At 37.3% G+C, this 20,563-nt stretch overlaps 2 protein-coding genes across 4 annotated transcripts in view; one reads left to right on the top strand and one right to left on the bottom strand.

Annotated features, from left to right (window-relative positions):
• The first annotated feature begins 162 nt into the window (after window positions 1-162).
• Window positions 163-11,427, top strand: LOC123316036. Its single transcript, XM_044901946.1, has 24 exons — window positions 163-417; window positions 473-557; window positions 1,294-1,398; window positions 1,579-1,716; window positions 2,037-2,372; window positions 3,125-3,342; window positions 3,429-3,632; window positions 4,829-4,993; window positions 5,049-5,170; window positions 5,236-5,412; window positions 5,578-5,740; window positions 5,894-6,094; window positions 7,020-7,076; window positions 7,131-7,251; window positions 7,780-7,887; window positions 8,047-8,187; window positions 8,339-8,674; window positions 9,435-9,652; window positions 9,737-9,940; window positions 10,095-10,256; window positions 10,312-10,433; window positions 10,495-10,671; window positions 10,761-10,923; window positions 11,087-11,427. The coding sequence occupies exons 1-24, from the start codon at window positions 372-374 to the stop codon at window positions 11,335-11,337; spliced, it is 4,020 nt and encodes a 1,339-aa protein (XP_044757881.1). The 5' UTR covers window positions 163-371; the 3' UTR covers window positions 11,338-11,427.
• An 817-nt stretch (window positions 11,428-12,244) lies between these two features.
• Window positions 12,245-20,563, bottom strand: part of LOC123315731 (calcium-activated potassium channel slowpoke) — a 46,797-nt gene continuing 38,478 nt past the window's right edge. For all 3 annotated transcript variants that reach the window (XM_044901562.1, XM_044901560.1, XM_044901561.1), the window contains 4 exons: window positions 17,159-17,438; window positions 14,392-14,641; window positions 14,089-14,338; window positions 12,245-13,778 (listed from right to left, as the gene is read on the bottom strand). In XM_044901562.1, the coding sequence (XP_044757497.1) occupies window positions 13,659-13,778; window positions 14,089-14,338; window positions 14,392-14,641; window positions 17,159-17,438 (900 nt within the window). In that variant the 3' untranslated portion in view covers window positions 12,245-13,658. The remainder of the gene's footprint in view (window positions 13,779-14,088; window positions 14,339-14,391; window positions 14,642-17,158; window positions 17,439-20,563) is intronic.

Genomic DNA, 20,563 nt, shown 5'->3' with positions numbered 1-20,563 from the left:
ATTACGAAATCTCAATTAATATTTTTTCCTTATCTAAACCATTATAACCAATATCCTGAGGTTTTTTTCAGTTTCTAATAATTTAATCGGTGATATATGTACGCAATAGTTTATGAATTTACCCATGGCAATATGATCAATTTGGTTCCCAGAAAGCGGAATCAATTCGAAAATAGGAATTCCCACAGCATAAAACCTGATTTATAAATCTCTCCAAGACTCCAACAACCTATTCAGCAATCTTTCGATCCAGCAATGACCTCTACATAGCGGGAGCTTCTTCGACTCTATTTTATTGTTGATATTTTCAAGTGATAATGTTTAATTTCAACATGATACGTAGCAGATAGTGATTTTGTGTGTCTGATACGATGTGGACATCATCAAATTTGACTATATGGTGTCTTTTAATTTCGAGTAAGTGAGTTTGTTGAGTGACCTACTGAGTAAAACGTAAAAAAATGTTTCTTAGGTGTTTTAATCATCGGTATAGAGTGTACAAGGAATTTGACCAGGTCAGAATGGTATAGGACTCGACGTCAAGTAGCTTGTGACGGGTAGGTTTTGTTCCATTGAAATTAATCAATTCAGAATAACGAATATTATTCTTTGATTCAATTTTGCACAAAGTAATATGATTTGATTCAATAAAACAAAGTGAATATTAAACAATTTTCAATTATCAATCACCATTATTGTGCGAAAAGTACTGAACTTTTTCCGAAGATGTGTAGAAATTGAAATTTTAACTTGGAGAAGAGTTAGCGAAATGAGTAATCATTATTTTATAATTAGAGGAATTTTGTGGAGTCCGGAATTCCGTTTCATTAAATATATCATATGAATATGAGGTGAATTACTTCCAAACAACTATTTTATCTTCAGCCATATAATAATAAAGCAGATGTAACTCAAAACAATCTTTGAAGTTAATTGGTTCAAATATTTTGATATGTGTAATCGGTTTTGAAATTCGAGAAAACTTATCGTGGTTTTCTATTGTTGGGAAAAAGGAAACCACAGTTGTTTGCGAGATTGGAATACGTTCGATAAATTTGTTCATATATTGAGTATGGTATCAAAAAAAATGTACAAAGTGAGTTTTCATCAGAAAACTGTAGTTTTTCACCAATAAAACCATTTGTCGCTTGGAAAGAAACCTTGTATCTCCAAATTAAAGTTAAAAAACTTTCAGAGATCAAAGAAAGTTTTTGAAAGAGAAAATTGAACAAACTCTATTTCCAAACATAATGACCCTCGAGATCTTTTCTATATTTACACATCTCATTCCAGATTTAGGTGTAGAAATGGAGAATGTATAGATGAAGATTCAAAATGCGACGGAAGAGCTGACTGCCAAGATGGAAGTGACGAGACAGATAGTTGCAAAAATTTGATGTGAGTCGCCTTTTAAATATCCACTTCATTCAGATATGCTCAAGATAAAAATGGAATTTCAAGGAAAATCATCTTCATTCATAACTTTTCCTTCGAAAATCTCGATTTTGTGTTGTTGGTTTTTCTTAATTAACACTTAAATATTGAATATTGGTAGAATTTTTTCGGCTCTTTCAACAGGTGTAGAGGCAACATATTCAGATGTAAATATGGGGCTTGTATCAGCAGAAAATTGGAGTGTGATGGTAAAAACGATTGCAGAGATGGATCTGATGAAACTAGTCCAAAATGTGCCAACGTCTTGAGCTCTAAATGCAAGTAGGTAAATAGAAAGCTTCTTTGATATGCATACATTCGAAATGAACTACCCCAAAACCATTGCCTAGAGTAGGACAAAAATTGCGCATCATTTCGATATTTCGAGTTTCTCAATAAAAATTTGAGGGGTTATTTCTTGTCGGAAAATTGTCTCTAAGTATACTAATTCCTTATAAGGAATTCATAGTTACCATCATTAGAGAGCTGTATATTTGCAAGGGCTGCTCAAAAAAGAAAATTTTATATGAAAAACCCATTCTATATTTCTCGACAAGGAATCACTCCGTAACTTTTCATTTGCACCCTGTATATCATTTTAGATCGGATGAGTTCCAGTGTAAAAACAAACAGTGCATAAATGCAGACAACAAATGTGATGGCACCCCTCATTGTTCAGATTTGAGCGACGAAACCGAAGAAGCTTGTCTGAAGTTTCCCTGCCCAGGATATACCTTCAAATGCAAATATGGCGCATGTATATCTCGTAAAGGTCGATGCAATGGCATCTTCGAGTGCTTCGATGGGTCTGACGAAAGCAGAGAGACCTGTGGTGATTCTTTCATAACCCCTGCAGTCACCCAAGCTACTTCGCAGACTTCAGTGACTCCTCCAACTACATCCTCAGGCAAACCCAGACCTCCAAATATTTTCACACCGTAAGTTAAGGTTCCATTTCAGATGGCGTTCGAGATTCTTAACCCTCAAAATGAAACGATTCAGCCCTAGCAACGTCTAATCTATTGAAATTTGCTAAGACTGCTTGGATTTCAGTTCAGTAATATCCAAGCGGAAGTAATTATTTCGTTTTGAATAACAACTTTATCTTCTGTTTATGCCACAAACGAGCTCGATGCAATTTCGAGATTAATTACTGGAAGAGTTAGTCTTCCGAAATATTAATCACTTTTAGATCTATGATGATTTTTCTGGGAGATACTCGTGTTAAGTATGTTAAGTTAAAAATTCCTCAAGACCGAACGGTTGCTTCGAGATCGCTGTGGTTTTCAGATTTTATACTAGAAGAGTTGCTCTTTCGGAATATGCATCACTTTCCGATCTGTGGTGATTATTCTGGAAGATATTCTACTCGAAAGGTGACCTTCGAAAATTACCCAAAAAGATGGGGTCAGTTAAAAATTCGTCAAGACCGAACTGTTGCACCGAGGTCAATGAAATTTTGAGATTAATTACTAAAAGAGTTCCCCTTTCAGAATACTTCTCACTTTCAGAATCTCTCAGATTCAGAATCCCTGGTACTGGAGATCATTAGACATCTCACACATCTTCATTTGGTAATCATAAGAGGACATCTAGGGAAATCAATATGTTTTTATGTCAACCCTGCCAAGCACACCTTTTCAAGCTATCTAGTACATAAATTAGATCGCTTATAGCCATTTGCTTCCAGGGGAAGCTGCATTTTGCCACCAAAAGTAGAAAATGGCAACTGGTCAGTATGGCCAATATCATTGTACGACTATCAACCTGGTGATTTGGTCATGGCAGGCACAACAATCGAGATAAATTGCAGGAAGGGTCACATTGTATCTGAAACCGAGAGTCAGAGCACGCTGAGTATCTGCGCCGAAAATACAGGGTGGACGATCACCAACCCCAAATGTATACGTGAGTATTATCTATACCCATTTGCTCGTCAAAACCTGGATGATATCTCTGTAAAGTTTATTTAATAATTCTCTTTCCGTTTCCAGAAATCTGCCAACCAATCGAAACTTCATCTACCACCATCGTCACTTGTACGAACAATGGCGTTGAAATAAGCTGTAAAGCTCCTACTGAAGGTACCACAGCAAGGTTCGTTTGTCCTCTATTCTACGAGTTGTCGACGACTTTCAGCAATATCAGAGTATGTTCTGAGGGTACTTGGGACGATGATAGACCGCACTGTAAACCAGGTCAGCCCATTGTTTTAAACTTGTTCATCAACATTAACATTTATCCCATGAATTCTTCGCAAATAACCGATGAAGCGATCCATTTCCCAACCTAAATTCCCAATTAAATACGTATATAGTTGATGAAGTCAAGCTTGAATTAACAAAAATGGTACTGTATATCCTAAGAAAAAAAAACTATAAGATTTCAAGGAGCTAAGATCTAGATTTAAGTTATTTTATGCTCAGGGAATTCCAATTAAACTAGGGAGGCTATATAAAAAAGGAGCTTCATTGTGAATGATAGAAACGAAAATCTATGGAAATTAGTTCCTATTTTAATTATTTAATGCACATACATAATTTTCAGATTATCAATAATATCCCAGTGGTTTGCATCAAACTAAAATGTAGCACAGTTTTTCAGTGAATACTTGAGATTATTTGTATTATAAGGAAAAAACTGCATAAAATTTAATATATTCCATACCTTATATCACTCACCAAGTAGTTGTAATTATTTGTATGCTATGAAAAAAACAGCTTGGAAACTCATATTCGACATTCTCAGGTATAAAACTCATCTATTTTCATCATGGTTTCCATCTGGTATGCTCTCTTCTACTATGTATATTTTTTTGTAAAATATGTTTTTTTTGTTTTATCTGCCTGCATTTTCTCCACAGTGATATCTTATTGCTGAATAATAAATAATAATTTGAAGGCTTGTTTAACATTTGATTTGAGAATTTTTTTTCCTCTTTTTATAATTTTTTTATAATATAAATAAATGCGAGACTGTGTTTCATTTATTTGTTTTCCATTCAATTTCCAATGTCTCATCCACTAAGACTGAGAAGAACAAGGAATATCATCGTTTTCGCTTGCCTATTATTAACTTCTTCTTACTAACAATAACTATAGCATGTTGCCTGCTTACTGAGCTTATGAATAAATGCAAAGAAACTTTAATTCCAATTGAATTGGTGGAGAAAGGTGGAAAAATTGGTAGGAGCCACATATATCACATAAGTCAAAAATATTTTTATTTTGGTGATGTTAGAAAAAAAATTGTGGAAAAATTTACACATAGATACTTCAATACCTAAGTGAAGATAAAAATGAGGAAATAAAGTAAATGAACGAATGAAAGTTCGTCAATCAGTTTTGTTTGATTAAAACTTGCTCTAACTTATACTTACTTTTTATCGATATAGTATGCGGCCAGAAGAGTGTCAAAATTAAGGAATTGATAATAGGCGGACAGAGGGTAAAAAAAGGGTTTTACCCATGGACCATCGCCCTCTACAAACGTCACAATGAAACTGATTTTTCTCTCGTATGCGGAGGTTCTCTCATCACTGAAAGAATTGTAATCACAGGTGAAGATTTCCTCAACTCAAGTTGAGTATATCATCAATTTCTATGTCATTATAGCTGCACATTGTGTCACAAACCTTCAAGGACGAAAGAGAGAAAAGGAACTATACAGGGTGGCAGCAGGAAAATACTATAGGTCCTACGACCATGTGAATGACACAGATGCTGAGTTTTCCGAGGTAGTAAGACTTTTTTTTCAATGAGAATACTTCAGAGGAGGAAAAATAAAGGTTTCATTTTATAGATAGAGGAAATTTTTGTTTATGAACGTTACAAGGCGTCTACTTTGCACTATGTAGGAGACATAGCCATTCTTGTTACCAAAGAAGCATTCAACGCATCCCAATTCATACAGAGGGTGTGTATTGATTGGGACCCCTATTCTTTGTATGAGGGAAGATTGCTGAATACGAGCGGGGTGGTAAGTGAAATTCAAAATTTCAACATTTCATGTTCAAACATATCTGTTTGAATCGGACAAGCATTATCAAGAACAATTCCTTTGAAGTTTCAGGGACACTGTCCCATTTAAACACTGAAAAAGAAATTGGTTCTATATATTTCGTTTACAACTGGAAATTTTCAGGTAACAGGCTGGGGGTACACTGTCAGAGGAGGCGAACTATCTGAAGTTCTGAAGGAAATCTATCTACCGTACGTTGATTACAATCAATGCTTTGATGCAACTCCTGACGAATTCAAAGCATATGTAAGGGAGGATAAAATGTGCGCTGGGTATATTGACAGAGGTTAGATATTTCAGACATTAATAAAGTGGATCAGGCATTGAAAAATGCATTAAAGTAATAGGTGGATCTCATTTTCATTCCAATTTGAAAAAACTATTCAACAGATGGTTTTATAAGCTGCTGTGATAGCTCAAAATGACAAATTGATTTTAGGTGTTGGAGTTTGTGAAGGAGACAGTGGAGGTGGACTAGCCTTTCAAAGACCAGACAATAATCGATTTTATCTTAGGGGAATTGTCAGTATAGCCCCTCTGGTGAATGGTAGTTGTAATGAATACAGATACGCTTTCTACACAAAGATATCCAGCTATATTAGGTTCATTTCACCAATTGTGCTGCGATACAAACAGAAAACATGATAAACTCCTCTGGGAAGAAGCCCAGATATAATATTTGTTTGATTGACGACTGATAGGAGGATCTGAAACATGAAAATTCTATTCTCAATAAGATTCAAGTTGTACAAACGAATCTAGTTGCAAATTCATGAAAAATAAATGGATTTTTGTTTTAATTAATGTTTTTTCCCCATCCAAAACTCACCTCATAGTTAGTTAGTTACGTATTGTTACCTGGTCTTCTGGAAAAAGTGTCTGCTTGGGAAGAGGTGTGGAAGATGCAAGAAAGGACGAGAAAAATTTTTTTTACCTTTTATTAGCGTCATGTGACACATAGATCATTGAAAAATGGAACGAAATCTTTTTCAGCTTGTAGTAAAACTACTTAGGTTTGTCCCATCTTCGAATGAAGTAATTATATAATTAACATATGATAATTAACAAGACACACATGTGAGATTGTTGCATTTTCAATGCAGTAAACACCGACTCTCTTCTATATCTATGAAATGGTAATCAATTTCTATGATTCCTTACGAGTATCACATAGAACATGAAAATTATTGGAATAAATGCAATTGATTTGATGATTGCTATTCCTTTAAATTTTATGTTCAGGAATCTTTGAATTCCGGCAGATCTACAGGAGTGCAGGCATATTTTCCTACATATCTCAATCGGTTGAAGTTTCTCATTTAGGCAATCATCTGCTGAAAGAACCAAATTTTGCAGCTCTTATATCCTGCCTGATCCCTGTTTCCTGCATTGGCGAAAATCAGCAGATAAAAGCATCCGTTATTCTCTGACATCCTATTCTGCAATCTTTCGATCCTTCAATGACCTCCATACAGCGGGACCTTCTTGGACTCAATTTTTCAGTGATATTTTTCAGTGATAATAGTTTAATTTCAACATGATACGTAGCATATAGTGATTTTGTGTGTCTGATACGATGTGGACATCATCAAATTCGACTATATGGTGTCTTTTAATTTCGAGTAAGTGAGTTTGTTGAGTGACCTACTGAGTAACACGTAAAAAATGTTTCTTAGGTGTTTTAATCATCGGTATAGAGTGTACAAGGAATTTCACCAGGTCAGCATGGTACAGAAGGCAACGTCAATTGCATTGTGACGGGAAAATACCTTCCTTACCTTTAATTTTAGATGAAGGGTAGGTTTCGTTATATTGAAAAGATTTCGGGCATCACATTGTATTCAATAGAACTAATGGAATATTAAGGGTGGGATAATTTTTCAATTATTAATCACCATTATTGTACGAAAAGTATTGTACTTTGTCCAAAGATGTGTGAAAGTCAATTTTCAACTTAATATTTAGCGAAATAAGTAATCATTGTTTTATTATAAGAGGAATTTTGTGGAGTCCGAAATTCCTTTTTATTAAATATATCATCAAAATATGAGGTGAATGAACAACTGTTTTATCTTCATCCATATAATCAGAGGTAACTGAAAATAATCTTTGGAGTTAACTGGTTGAAATAAATATTTCAATATGTGCTTTGAAACTTCATAAAACTTATCGTGGTTTTCTATTGTTGGAAAAAAAACCACAGTTATTTGCAATATAGAGAGTGGAATACTTACGTTTAGTAAGTTCGTTACAGGGTGTTCAATAAATTTGGTACGAAGAGAAAAACTTTGTAATTCTTGATATCTATTCCACATCTTATTTCAGATTTAAGTGCAGAGATGGAGAATGTATAGATCGAGTATTTGCATGCGACGGAAAAGCTGACTGCAAAGATGGAAGTGACGAAACAGAAAGTTATTGCCCATTGTTGACGTGAGTTTTTGCTACATAGTGTTCGCCTTTTAAATAAGCCAAAGCCACATCCTCCAAAAAAGCTGACTGTCTAAGGATGAAGATGGAATTTCAATAAAATCATATTCATTCACTACTTCTTCTTCGGAAATCTAGATTTTGTTCGTGTTTTTCCAACAGGTGTGCAAACAGCCTATTTTTTAGATGTAAATATGGGGCTTGTATCAGAAAAAACTTGGAGTGTGATGGAAAAAATGATTGCATTGATGGATCTGATGAAACTAGTCCAAACTGTGTCAACGATGTGAGCTCTAAATGCAAGTAGGTCAATAGGAAACTTCTTTATTGATATACATATATATTAAAAATAAACTACTCCATAACCTTGAGTTTAACAAAAAAAAACAAAAAATCATAACTTCTAAACTGTACAGCTTGATGAAAATTGGACCCTGTACATTATTTATTTCAGATCGAATGAGTTCCAGTGTAAAAACAAACAGTGCATAAGTGCTGACAACAAATGTGATGGCACTCCCCATTGTTCAGATTTGAGCGATGAGACAGAGGAAGCTTGTCTGAAGTTTCCCTGCCCAGGATATACCTTCAAATGCAAATATGGCGCATGTATATCCCGTAAAGGTCGATGCAATGGCATCTTCGAATGCTTCGATGGGTCTGACGAAAGCAGGGAGACCTGTGGTGATTCTTTCATAACCCCTGCAGTCACCCAAGCTACTTCACATACTCTAGTGACTCCCCTAACTACATCCTCAGGCAAACCCCGACCTCCAAATGTTTTCACACCGTAAGTTGAGATTCCATTTGAGATGGCCTTCGAGATTCTTACCCCTCAAAATGAAACGATTTAGCCCTAGCAACGTCATCGATTAATCTATTGAAATTTGCTAAGACTGCTTGGATTTCCGTTCAGTAATATCCAAGCGGAAGTAATTATTTCGTTTTGAATAACAACTTTATCTTCTGTTTATGCTACAAACGAGCTCGATGCAATTTCGAGATTTATTACTAGAAGAGTTGCTCTTTCGGAATATTAATCACTTTTAGATCTATGATGATTTTTCTGGGGGGATACTCGTGTTAAGTTTGTTAAGTTAAAAATTCCTCAAGACCGAACGGTTGCTGAGAGATCGCTGTGGTTCTCAGATTTTATACTAGAAGAGTTGCTTCTTCGGAATGTGCATCACTTTCCGATCTGTGATGATTTTTCTGGAAGATATTCTACTCGAAAGGTGACCTTCGAAAATTACCCAAAAAGATGGGGTCAGTTGAAAATTCGTCAAGACCGAACGGTTGCACCGAGGTCAATGAAATTTCGAGATTAATTACTAAAAGAGTTGCTCTTTCAGAATACTTCTCACATTCAGAATCTCTCAGAATCAGAATCCCTGGTACTGGAGATCATTAGACATCTCACACATCTTCATTTGGTAATCATAAGAGGACATCTAGGGAAATCAATATGTTTTTATGTCAACCCTGCCAAGCACACCTTTTCAAGCTATCTAGATACATAGATTAGATCGCTTATAGCCATTTGCTTCCAGGGGAAGCTGCATTTTGCCACCAAAAATAGAAAATGGCCACTGGTCAATATGGCCAATATCACTGTACGACTATCAACCTGGTGATTTGGTCATGGTAGGCACAACAATTGAGATAAATTGCAGGAAGGGTCACGTAGTATCTGAGACTGAGAGTCAGAGCACGCTGAGTATCTGCGCCGAAAATACAGGGTGGACGATCACCAACCCCAAATGTATACGTGAGTATTATCTACCCATTTGCTCGTCAAAACCTTGATGATATCTTTGTAAAATTTACTAAATAATTCTTTCACCGTTTCCAGAAATCTGCCCACCAATCGAAACTTCATCTACCACCACGGTAACATGTAGAAACAATGGAGTTGAAATAAGCTGTAAAGCTCCTACTGAAGGTACCACTGCAAAGTTCGTTTGCCCTCAATTCTACGAGTTGTCGACGACTTTCAGCAATATCAGAGTATGTTCTGAGGGTTCTTGGGACGATGATATACCGCATTGTAAACCAGGTCAGCCCATTGTTTTGAACTTGTTCATCAACATTAAAATTTGTCCCATGAATTCTTCGCAAATATCTCCATATATAGTTTTATTATTTTCCACTCATAAAAAACTATTTTTTGGTTGATCTTCCTCTATCTAATACGTATTTTTCATCAATAGTATGCGGCCAGAAGAGTGTCAAAATCAAGGAATTGATAATAGGTGGACAGAAGGTGAAAAAAGGGTTTTACCCATGGACAATTGCCCTCTACCAACGTCACAATGAAACTTTTACCCACATCTGTGGAGGTACTCTCATCACTGAAAGAATTGTAATCACAGGTGAAGATTTCCTCAACTCAAGTTGAATATATCATCAATTTCTATGTCATTATAGCTGCACATTGTGTTACAAACCTTCAAGGACAAAAGAAAGAAAAAGAACTTTTTAAGGTGGCGGCAGGAAAATACTATAGGTCTTACGACAATGTGAATGACACAGATGCAGAGTTTTCCGAGGTATTTTAACTTTTTTCGATGAGAATACTTCAGTGGGGGAAAATAAAGGTTTCATTTATAGATAGAGGAAATCTTTGTTTATGAACATTACAAGGCGTCTACTTTACATTATGAAGGAGATATAGCAATTATAGTTACCAAAGTAGCATTCAATGCATCCCAAGCCATACAGAGGATATGCATTGATTGGGATCCCTATTCCTTGTATGAGGGAAGATTGCTGAATACGAGCGGAGTGGTGAGCATGAATACATGGGAGTTTCATTATTTTATGGAATTTTAGTGACGAAAGATTTTTACATTTCATTCTCATCTGGAAATTTTCAGGTAACAGGCTGGGGGTACACTGTTAGAGGAGCTGAACCATCTGAAGTTCTGAAGGAAATCTATCTACCGTACGTTGATTACAATCAATGTTTTGATGCAACTCCTGACGAATTCAAAGCATACGTAAGGGAGGATAAAATGTGCGCTGGGTATATTGACAGAGGTTAGAGTTTTCAGATATTAATATATTGGATCGGGCATTGAGAAATGTATAAACTAATGGGAGGATCTCATTTTCATTCCTATTTGAAAAAACTATTCAAGAGATGGTTTTATAAACGGCTGTGACAGCTCACAATGAATACTTTTCAACAAATTGATTTTAGGTGTTGGAGTTTGCGAAGGAGACAGTGGAGGTGGACTAGCCTTTCAAAGACCAGACAATAATCGATTTTATCTTAGGGGAATTGTCAGTACAGCTCCTTTGGTGAATGGTAGTTGTAATGAATACAGATACGCTTTCTACACAAAGATATCCAGCTATATTAGGTTCATTTTACCAATAGTGCTGCGGTACAAGGTAGAAAAAGTTCAAACAGAAAATACTAACAATTTCGCTAAGAAGAAGCCTAGGTAATGTATTTATTTTACTTGTGAGCGATAGGAGGATCTAAGACGCGAAATTAGGTTACAATCTGATGAAGAAATTAAAGGATTTTCTGTTTTCGTTGATGTTTTTTTCCCATGCAAAAACTTACCTAGACAGCTAGTTACGTCTTGTTATGTGGTTTTAAAAAATATGTATAATTTCTGGTAAAATATATACCTACCACGTCTGCTTATGGGAAGAAGTGAGGAAGGTGCAAGAAATGACGAGAACAATTTTTTCTACATTTTATTAGCGTCACGTGACACTAGATTTACATAGACCATTGAAAAATGGAAGTGCGATTTTTAATTCATGGCATGAACGTAGGAAGTGCGGAAATTGAAAAATACGGAAAACTCAAATGGTCACAAGAAGGTAAGCTTAGAATTTTCCATAATTAAATATATTTTACCGAATCATCTCTTGGATTAACCTGAAAAATCCTTGATGAAAACATGAATTGACCTGCTTTTACCATGATATGCGAAGTACATTGCTTTCAATATTTTGAGGTTATACAGGGTGTAAATGTCCAGTTGAGGAAAAATTTAAGGGACCCACACTATTTTTTCACCACCCTTGAAATTCTCACATAACTTTTCATTTACACCCTGTATAATAATGACGTATTGCTTATTGAACACAGATGAATGAAATCAGATGAGATGAATCTTCGGAAGTGATATGCATATTAAACATCTAGTTCCACGAAATTTTTATCAGCATGTAGGGAATTTATCTTAGCGAAACTTCCAAGGTTGTATTTTTCAATATCCGCATTTCCCTTCATAAGTCTCATCTTTGAATGAAGTGATTATATAATTAATATATAATAATTAACAAGACACACATGTGAGATTGTTGCATTTTCAATATCAGTAAATCTTTTGCTGGGTTGAATAATTCACATTCTGTTATGTCTATTATATCAAGCATGACCCAGTATTTTCGAATTTTTCCACGATTCGTATCAATATTGCTAAACAAGATTTATAAGTGTTCACTTAGAATATAATTCAGTAAATTACTGTACACAGATTTAAATTTTTGCGTATAAACAACAAAATTTCAGAACAAGAACTGAATATATACAATATCACATTTTGAATTTTTTTTTAATTTCTCCAGGCAAATAAGGGCTACGCGTCATTTCAGAGATTTCACCTCTGTTCACAACTCTCTAGCGTGAGGTTTTGGAATCTTTTCTTAATTCATTAATGTTTTTTTTTTAAATTTCAGCACTAACCTCCGAAAAAAATATTGAGCTTAACTTATACCCCATGGTTTATTCGAGATTAATAAAATCGATGATTTTTGGTCAGAAATTTCAAGATCCTCATTCATCTCCTAACCTTATAAAGCGCTGATTCAATTCTTTCGAGTCTAATTTTTTTAGAATTTTTGGAAATAACTTGCCCGCATGTTCTATATATACATATTTTACATTACTCCGATTACAATATAAAAAAGATTTTTAACGATCAACTATATAAAAATTAATTTCACAATAACAATTAGGTCTTTTACCATATATGTACCTCCAGCGTCTAACAATAAATCTACAATTCAACATTTTCACTATATAAAAGCTCATTTTTCACTCGCTTCCTCGATCACATGGCACAGTAGATTTAAAAATTTTCCTTATAGGCAATCGTAATTTTTTGAGTTTTTCCATCGGTACGATGGATACTATACACTGGCTCTTTTTAAAGCACTCTCTCCGTTCATTTATAGACTCTCCGGTCTTTTGTAGCGCCCCCTGTATCGAATAAATCAAAAAGAGAAACGTGGAGAACTGAAACTGATCTGGATAGTGACAGTGGGAAAAAATTGGGAATTTTTGATTGTCGTGTGTGAGGAATCTGCCCAAAACTATTTTAAACAAACTGATAAATCTCTAATTTCCAACGTGGAGACATAAGAAAGTAACTATTTAATCGATTATTCAGCATCATTCTTGAGTTTTTCAGGAATTGATTAATATTGTTCAACTCAATCATAAACACCAGAGGTCGTTGATTCTAAAATAAAAATCCTAACAAAACAAGAAAACGAGCAGTTCTCTCATGTGTGATGTATCTCGACACTTTTAGGAGGATAATTTTCTATTTCTGTCTTTACGTTGATTTTCCTAGAACTGTGGAAACATCCCTTTCATACCCTCCCAAAACTCCAGACAGGATGGAACGAAATGTCAGCCATACTTAAGATTAAAGAATAAAAATAAGAAAAATTGGAATGATGGTTTGGTGAAATTATTAAATGTAGGAATAGGGTCCGTCAGTGAGGGCGCTACAAAGCAGTAGTCAAGAATTGTCGTCTTTGTTGGTGCCTCCACCTCCTGTACCACTTCCCTGACCTGTAGCAGCGCGACCTCTCACCTGCTTGTACTCCAAACCTGGATCGAACTGCATCAGCACGAACACCTAGACGAAGAGCTCATTTTACACATACAAGAGTTCGTTTTGAAGCCACCGGCTGGATGGTTCAGAGATATTCTCGCCACCAGCGCCACCTGTCGGAATACCTTCCAAACTCTTCACTCTACCTCTGCTAAGTACCTACTAGTGATGAGAATATCTCTGTGCAATGGAACACGTGAGAGAGTGTACTTGTACAGCTGTACACTTATCCTAATTCGATTATTCTAGTAGAAACATGTCTAGCTACCCGTGGAAGACAATAGTTTACAGGATTTATCGTTTTCTGTAACGGTTATATCAGAATCTTGTTTACCTGGTCAGTTGGAAGCAGTTGAAAATCATCCGGTGGATTCGTAATGACGTATCTCTTACTGCTAGCGTCGCAGGACGAGCTGGTGTCCCTAAACCTGTACAGACCTATACACAGCATCCCAAACTGCTTCAGCGCAGCCACAAACAAATCCCCATACTTCCCAGTCTCACCGAACTGAGCCAGTGGTCCATCGTAAAGCGATATCTGCCCCACTCGACATCTATCCCTGTTCGACAGACTGTCGGGGGTGCTGAAATAGACCAGAAGGTCATGTTGGGACATCGAAATCGCGAATAAACCAACCTGTATCCACCCCTGAGGCCAGCACCTTCAGCCAGTATGAGTTCGAGCTCCGGAGTAGCCCCACCGGTGATCAGAGATCTGATCAGCGTTAGGGCGTTCTGATTGAAGTAGGTGGTGGACATGAGGGAGTCCAAGACGCTGACCGCGAAGGCTGTGCCGCACGCGAAGGGCTGTGTTAGGTACAGCTCTGTGTCAGGGTCGTCGTCGTCGTCTTGGTCCAAGAATTGAACGTTGCTGTCGTTTACCAGTTCTGCGAAGATGAGAATGAGAGAAAGTGAGTGTGGTAAAAGGGGGGAAAGGAGAAAGGGGAGTAAGTGAGGAAGAGTGAACGAGGGAGAAAGTGTGTAAAGATGCGGGATAGTGAAGTAGAGAGAGTGTGGCAGTGAGAGTGAGAATAAGGGAGAACGAGGAAGAGAAAGTGTAGTTAAGAGAGTAAGTAGAGAGAGTGTAGCAGAGAGAGTGCAGCAGAGAGAGTGTAGTAGAGAGAGTGGGGAGAAAAAGTGTGTGAAAGAGTAAGGGATAGAGAAACAGAGAGATATAGAGAATGGGAGAAAAAGAGAAAGTGTTATAATGTGAGCGACTGAGAGTGTAAAGATGCGGGATAGAAAGTGAAGTATAGAGAGTCTGGGAGAAAGAATGAGGGATAGAGAATGGAGGACAGAGAAGCAGGAAGTGAGAGTGAACCTTAGGGAGTATGAGAGACAGTGTAAGTTGAGCAGAAATTACGAGAGTGACTGTAATAAAAAGAGTGCGGGATAGAATAAAATAGAGAGAGTGCGGTAGAGAAAGTGGAGTAGACACAGTTTGCGGCAGAGTGAGTTAAAGGAAAGAGTGATTGAAGGAGTGAGGTATAGAGAGTGGGAGAAAAAGAGAAAGGGGTAAAATGTGAGGGAGTGAGAGTGTAAAGATGCGGGATAGAAAGGTGTAGTATAGAGAGTCTTGGAGAAAGAATGATGGATAGAGAATGGAGGACAGAGAGGCAGGAAGTGAGAGTGAGCCTTAGGGAGTATGAAAGACACTGTAAGTTAAGCAGAAATTACGAGAGTGACTGTAATATAGAGACAGCGTGATAGAGTAGAGTAGAGAGAGTGCTGGGAAGACAGTGAAGTAGAGACAGATTGTGGCAGAGTGAGTTAAAGGAAAGAGTGATTGAAAGAGTGAGGTATAGAGAGTGGGCGAAAAAGAGAAAGGGGTAAAATGTGAGGGAGTGAGAGTGTAAAGATGCGGGATAGAAAGGTGTAGTATAGAGAGTCTTGGAGAAAGAATGATGGATAGAGAATGGAGGACAGAGAGGCAGGAAGTGAGAGTGAGCCTTAGGGAGTATGAAAGACACTGTAAGTTAAGCAGAAATTACGAGAGTGACTGTAATATAGAGACAGCGTGATAGAGTAGAGTAGAGAGAGTGCTGGGAAGACAGTGAAGTAGAGACAGATTGTGGCAGAGTGAGTTAAAGGAAAGAGTGATTGAAAGAGTGAGGTATAGAGAGTGGGCGAAAAAGAGAAAGGGGTAAAATGTGAGGGAGTGAGAGTGTAAAGATGCGGGATAGAAAGGTATAGTATAGAGAGTCTTGGAGAAAGAATGATAGATAGAGAATGGAGGACAGAGAGGCAGGAAGTGAGAGTGAGCCTTAGGGAGTATGAAAGACACTGTAAGTTAAGCAGAAATTACGAGAGTGACTGTATTATAGGGACAGCGTGATAGAGTAGAGTATAGAGAGTGCTGGGAAGACAGTGGAGTAGAGACAGAGTGTGGCAGAGTGAGTTAAAGGAAAGAATGATTGAGAGAGTGAGGTATAGAGAGTGGGAGAAAAAGAGAAAGGGGTGAAATGTGAGGGAGTGAGAGTGTAAGGATGCGGAATTGAAAGTGAAGTATAGAGAGTCTGGGAGAAAGAATGAGGGATAGAGAATGGAGGACAGAGAGGCAGGAAGTGAGAGTGATCCTTAGGGAGTATGAAAGACACTGTAAGTTAAGCAGAAATTACGAGAGTGACTGTAATATAGAGACAGCGTGATAGAGTAGAGAGAATGCTGGGAAGAAAGTGGAGTAGAGACAGAATATGGCAGAGTGAGTTAAAGGAAAGAGTGATTGAGAGAGTGAGGTATAGAGAGTGGGAGAAAAAGAGAAAGGGGTAAAATGTGAGGAAGTGAGAGTGTAAAGATGCGGGATAGAAAGGTGTAGTATAGAGAGTCTTGGAAATAGAATGATGGGTAGAGAATGGAGGACAGAGAGGCAGGAAGTGAGAGTGAGCCTTAGGGAGTATGAGAGACAGTGTGAGTTGAGCAGAAATTACGAGAGTGACTGTAATAAAGAGAGTGCGTGATAGAGTACAGTAGAGAGAGTGCTGGAAAGAAAGTGGAGTAGAGACAGAGTATGGCAGAGTGAGTTAGAGACAGGAGTGATTGAGAGAGTGAGAGTGTGAGGTATAGAGAGTGGGAGCAAAAGAGAAAGGGTATAAAGTGAGGGAGTGAGAGTGAAGGAGAGATAGAGTATGAGGGAAAGAATGTAAAGGGACATAGTAAGGGGAGAGTGAGTAAGAGGGATAGAGTGAGTTAGAGAGAGCGAGGATGAGATAGTGATATAGAGAGAGTGATCAATAGAGTGTGAAGAAGGGAGAGGGAGAGAGAGAGTAAAAAAGAGAGAGTGCGGGATAGAAAGCGTGTGGGGAATGTAGAACGTTAAAAAAAGAGGGATGTAGAGAGTGTTAAAGTGAGAGGTTACTCGGAGTTCACATTCGAAAGTAACCCCAAATGAAAAACATCGTTCTCACCTGTTATCATGGGAACGTTTGCCCCGTAGACTGATCCTCTCCTTTGTAATATGATAGGACTACCTACTGGAGTACCAGCAGCGTTGTCACCGTTAGTCTGGCTCAGCACACCTATCGTGTCATCGAAGGTCATTGCCTTGATGTTGAGTGACGCTAATATTGCTTCTTTATCAGCTAACGTGGGGTCGTCGTTACTAGGTACTTTTGCTGATAGAATACAGCACATATCACATAAATTGACATTCACAGCTCGGAGGTCTGCCCTGCTCAGCGGAGAACCCTGCAAAAAAATTCAGCAACATAGTAGCTTTTTCATGAGTGCCTCCAGGTAGTCAATGCCCAGCTAAACCAATAAATTTGAACGTTGAAAGCGAGTTCATTAATACTCTATCAACGCGAATGTTTGGGGGAACTTGTAGAGAGGTATAGTTCATCTCAAGAAATGGTATTGTATTGACACTTCTCTCTAGAGAGAATTCTGATTTAATCTCTGGATAGTGAAGTAATGCAGACCCTAATGACTGCAGAATATAAGACGAAAGTATCCTTTTACAGCTTTGAATCAAATGACTCATAAATTCAGCCTTAGATTCTGCATTATCTGTACGTCTAGTATCTCGGATTCACTGTCATTTCTGACTCAAACAGTATTATTATACTTCATTCAAATTCATTTTAGCAGTCGGTTGGTCATGAAATAATTTTCTCAAGTTTTTGTAACTAGAACGAAGTTAGGTTGGCTCTCTTGAAATGTCGTTAATGTCATAACGCCGTTGCCACAACTTATATCAATTTTTATTACGAAAATGCCGAAAGTGATTGAAAAAAGAGACAGGGTTTCAGGAAGTGCTATTTAGAATTTAGGTCCGCTTATTCTAATAGTTATACCCTGATATTTTAAAATCCACAATACGTCAGACGGTAGCGAACATATTCAATGTAAGAGGATTTATATAATGTTTCATCTGAATCTAAACGACTTATATTTCAGCTGGATATTTCCACAATCAAAAAGATTGTGAATGAAGAGGATGACAAAGAATTTCCTTCTATTGGGAGACCCAAAAAAGTGGTTGCATTTGAGAATTTTATGTTTGAGTGAATCAATGCGAAAAGTTTACTACAGGATTTTCGATGAATGTCATCGGAGAATAAGTTCCCTAAAATGGATTTTTCTATTTTTCATTTGACTTGTCCTAATGTAAATGTCTTAAGGTACTAATAAATACCTATAATTATTATTATTACATTAATGTATTAAGATGAATAGCCACAAATACGCGCAAGTTGCCCTGTTACTTGTTTATTCATGAGAAATTTTTGTTCAAAGGTAAAGTTCATCTTAACTTGAAACTTCCTTCAATTCCTTTTACTTATATTGATGCAAGATGATTTTTGTTGAGGAATTTAACATTCTTGTAATTATCTGTTAATTCCTTCGGGAGATACCCATTCCCAACCACTGCATCAATGCATTTCATCTTCGGGTTAATATTTTTGAAATCTACAAATTATGTAAACCAAAGAAGATAACGAACATTAACTCTCCTCAAGCTAGTGCATATTATGATATTATACTGATCTCTTGTATTTTCCATGCAAATAACTGGATTTGGTATGACTTCAATCAGTTTGTATAAACTTCAATTATGTTCGTCACATATTTTCCGAAGAGATTCAACATTGTGATAAAATACGTAATGACAGAAACTTTTACGTAGAACGGGCAACATAGCGTTAATTTAAAACCCAAAAATGTTTTGACAAGCTTCATAACCCCACATTTTCGTACTATACAGAGTGAAATGTGTCAAATTTCCATGGCCAACCGACTGCTAAAATAAAAGTGAATGAAGTATAAGTAAATCAATAAACTCGATTTCACGGACTCCAATAGGAGAAAACGTCATTTTATTCCGTGGAGCGGGGAGAAATTTTACCACCAGGACAGCATAACACCGAGGAGGATATACAGAGAAAGCTTCCAACCCTTCCAACCCCTTCAACCGCCCAAACTCACACCCCTCGATCAATAAAATCCGTGACGTCATCATGAACCACCCCTTCTGTTCTCCTGCCAACTTGGAAATCGTTTCGGGATGGAAAATATCCTGGAAAAACGTTGGGTCAATTTCCAATCTCCCAATACCATCGTGAAGTCCTTCGAAACAGAGATATGGGGACGTCCTTGTTGGATGAGGATTCTGGGTAGTTTTTCCACGATAACTGGATACGGGTACGAGGAGAGTAGGCGATGCGAGAGGTCTCCGACTCGTGGAAAGCTCCGGAAAACTGTTTTTCCCCTTCAACTACACGAAGAACATACAAATTTTATATAAATTCGATCCTGTTGCAAACATATGAAACTTATGGCGTGAATTGAGATTTTCTTCGATTTCCCATTTAGAATTATCAGAATATGAGAGATGCGGATGAGTTTTCCGAGATCGTATGATGGATTCTGATGTTCCGGACGTTTGGGAAAAGGTGAGAATCATCCAGGTGATCCGGGAGGAAATTCTGGAGCAGGAAAATATGACCCTGAGCAGGTTGCTGGGGTTTTCCTTCTCCGAATTCGGTGGCTTGAATTTCCACTCATTCTCCATCCACCTGAACGTTCTGTTCCTGCTTTCCTGTTACTTTGGGAGGTTTTCCCGCTCCGGGAGGAATTTTCCGGCTTTCACACGTTGGGAATGGAGGGAACATTCTCCTTTTACTTGAGATGGTCGTATTTTTATGCCAAGAAAAACATTGAATTCTGGGTGATAATTTTTGGGGAGTGTGACAAAGAAAATTATACAATTATTCACTCTATTCAAGAAAGCAGATCATATGAAAAGTTTTAACACCTGGACGAGATTCGAACCAACAATATTAAACGTGTTTTATTAATGTCAACTTTTATTACCTCCTCATTGGAAACGAAATTTACGACCTTTTGAACTTTTTTTTTAGTTGAGGAAAGAGATGGAGCCAAATCTGATGAATAAGGAGGGTGTTCTAGTAATTCAAACCCTAAATCACGAATTTTTTGCATGGCAACATGAGATTTGTTTGCAGGGGCGTTGTCCTGCAAAAAAAAACCCTTTGGATAGCTTTCCGCGTCTTTTCTTTTTAATTTTTTCCCGTAGAGTGGTCAGTAATGTCGAATAGTAATCTCCGGTTATTGTTCTACCCTTATCCAAAACATCAATCATGAGTACTCCATAGGAATCCCAAAAAACTGAAGCAAGAACTTTTCCAGCAGATTTTTGGACACGAAACTTCTTAGGTCTTGGAGAACCAGAGTGTCGCCATTCCATCGATTGTTGCTTTGTTTCTGGATCGTAGAAACGTACCCAAGTCTCATCCATGGTAACAATTCGGTTTAAGTGGTCTACATCGTTTTCAAATCGAGCACAGATC

The sequence above is a fragment of the Coccinella septempunctata genome, chromosome 6, assembly GCF_907165205.1.
Source record: "Coccinella septempunctata chromosome 6, icCocSept1.1, whole genome shotgun sequence".
NCBI classification, from domain to species: Eukaryota; Metazoa; Arthropoda; class Insecta; order Coleoptera; family Coccinellidae; genus Coccinella; species Coccinella septempunctata.
The sequence above is the reverse complement of the archived record's forward strand: the minus strand, read 5'-3'. Positions and strand labels throughout refer to the sequence as shown.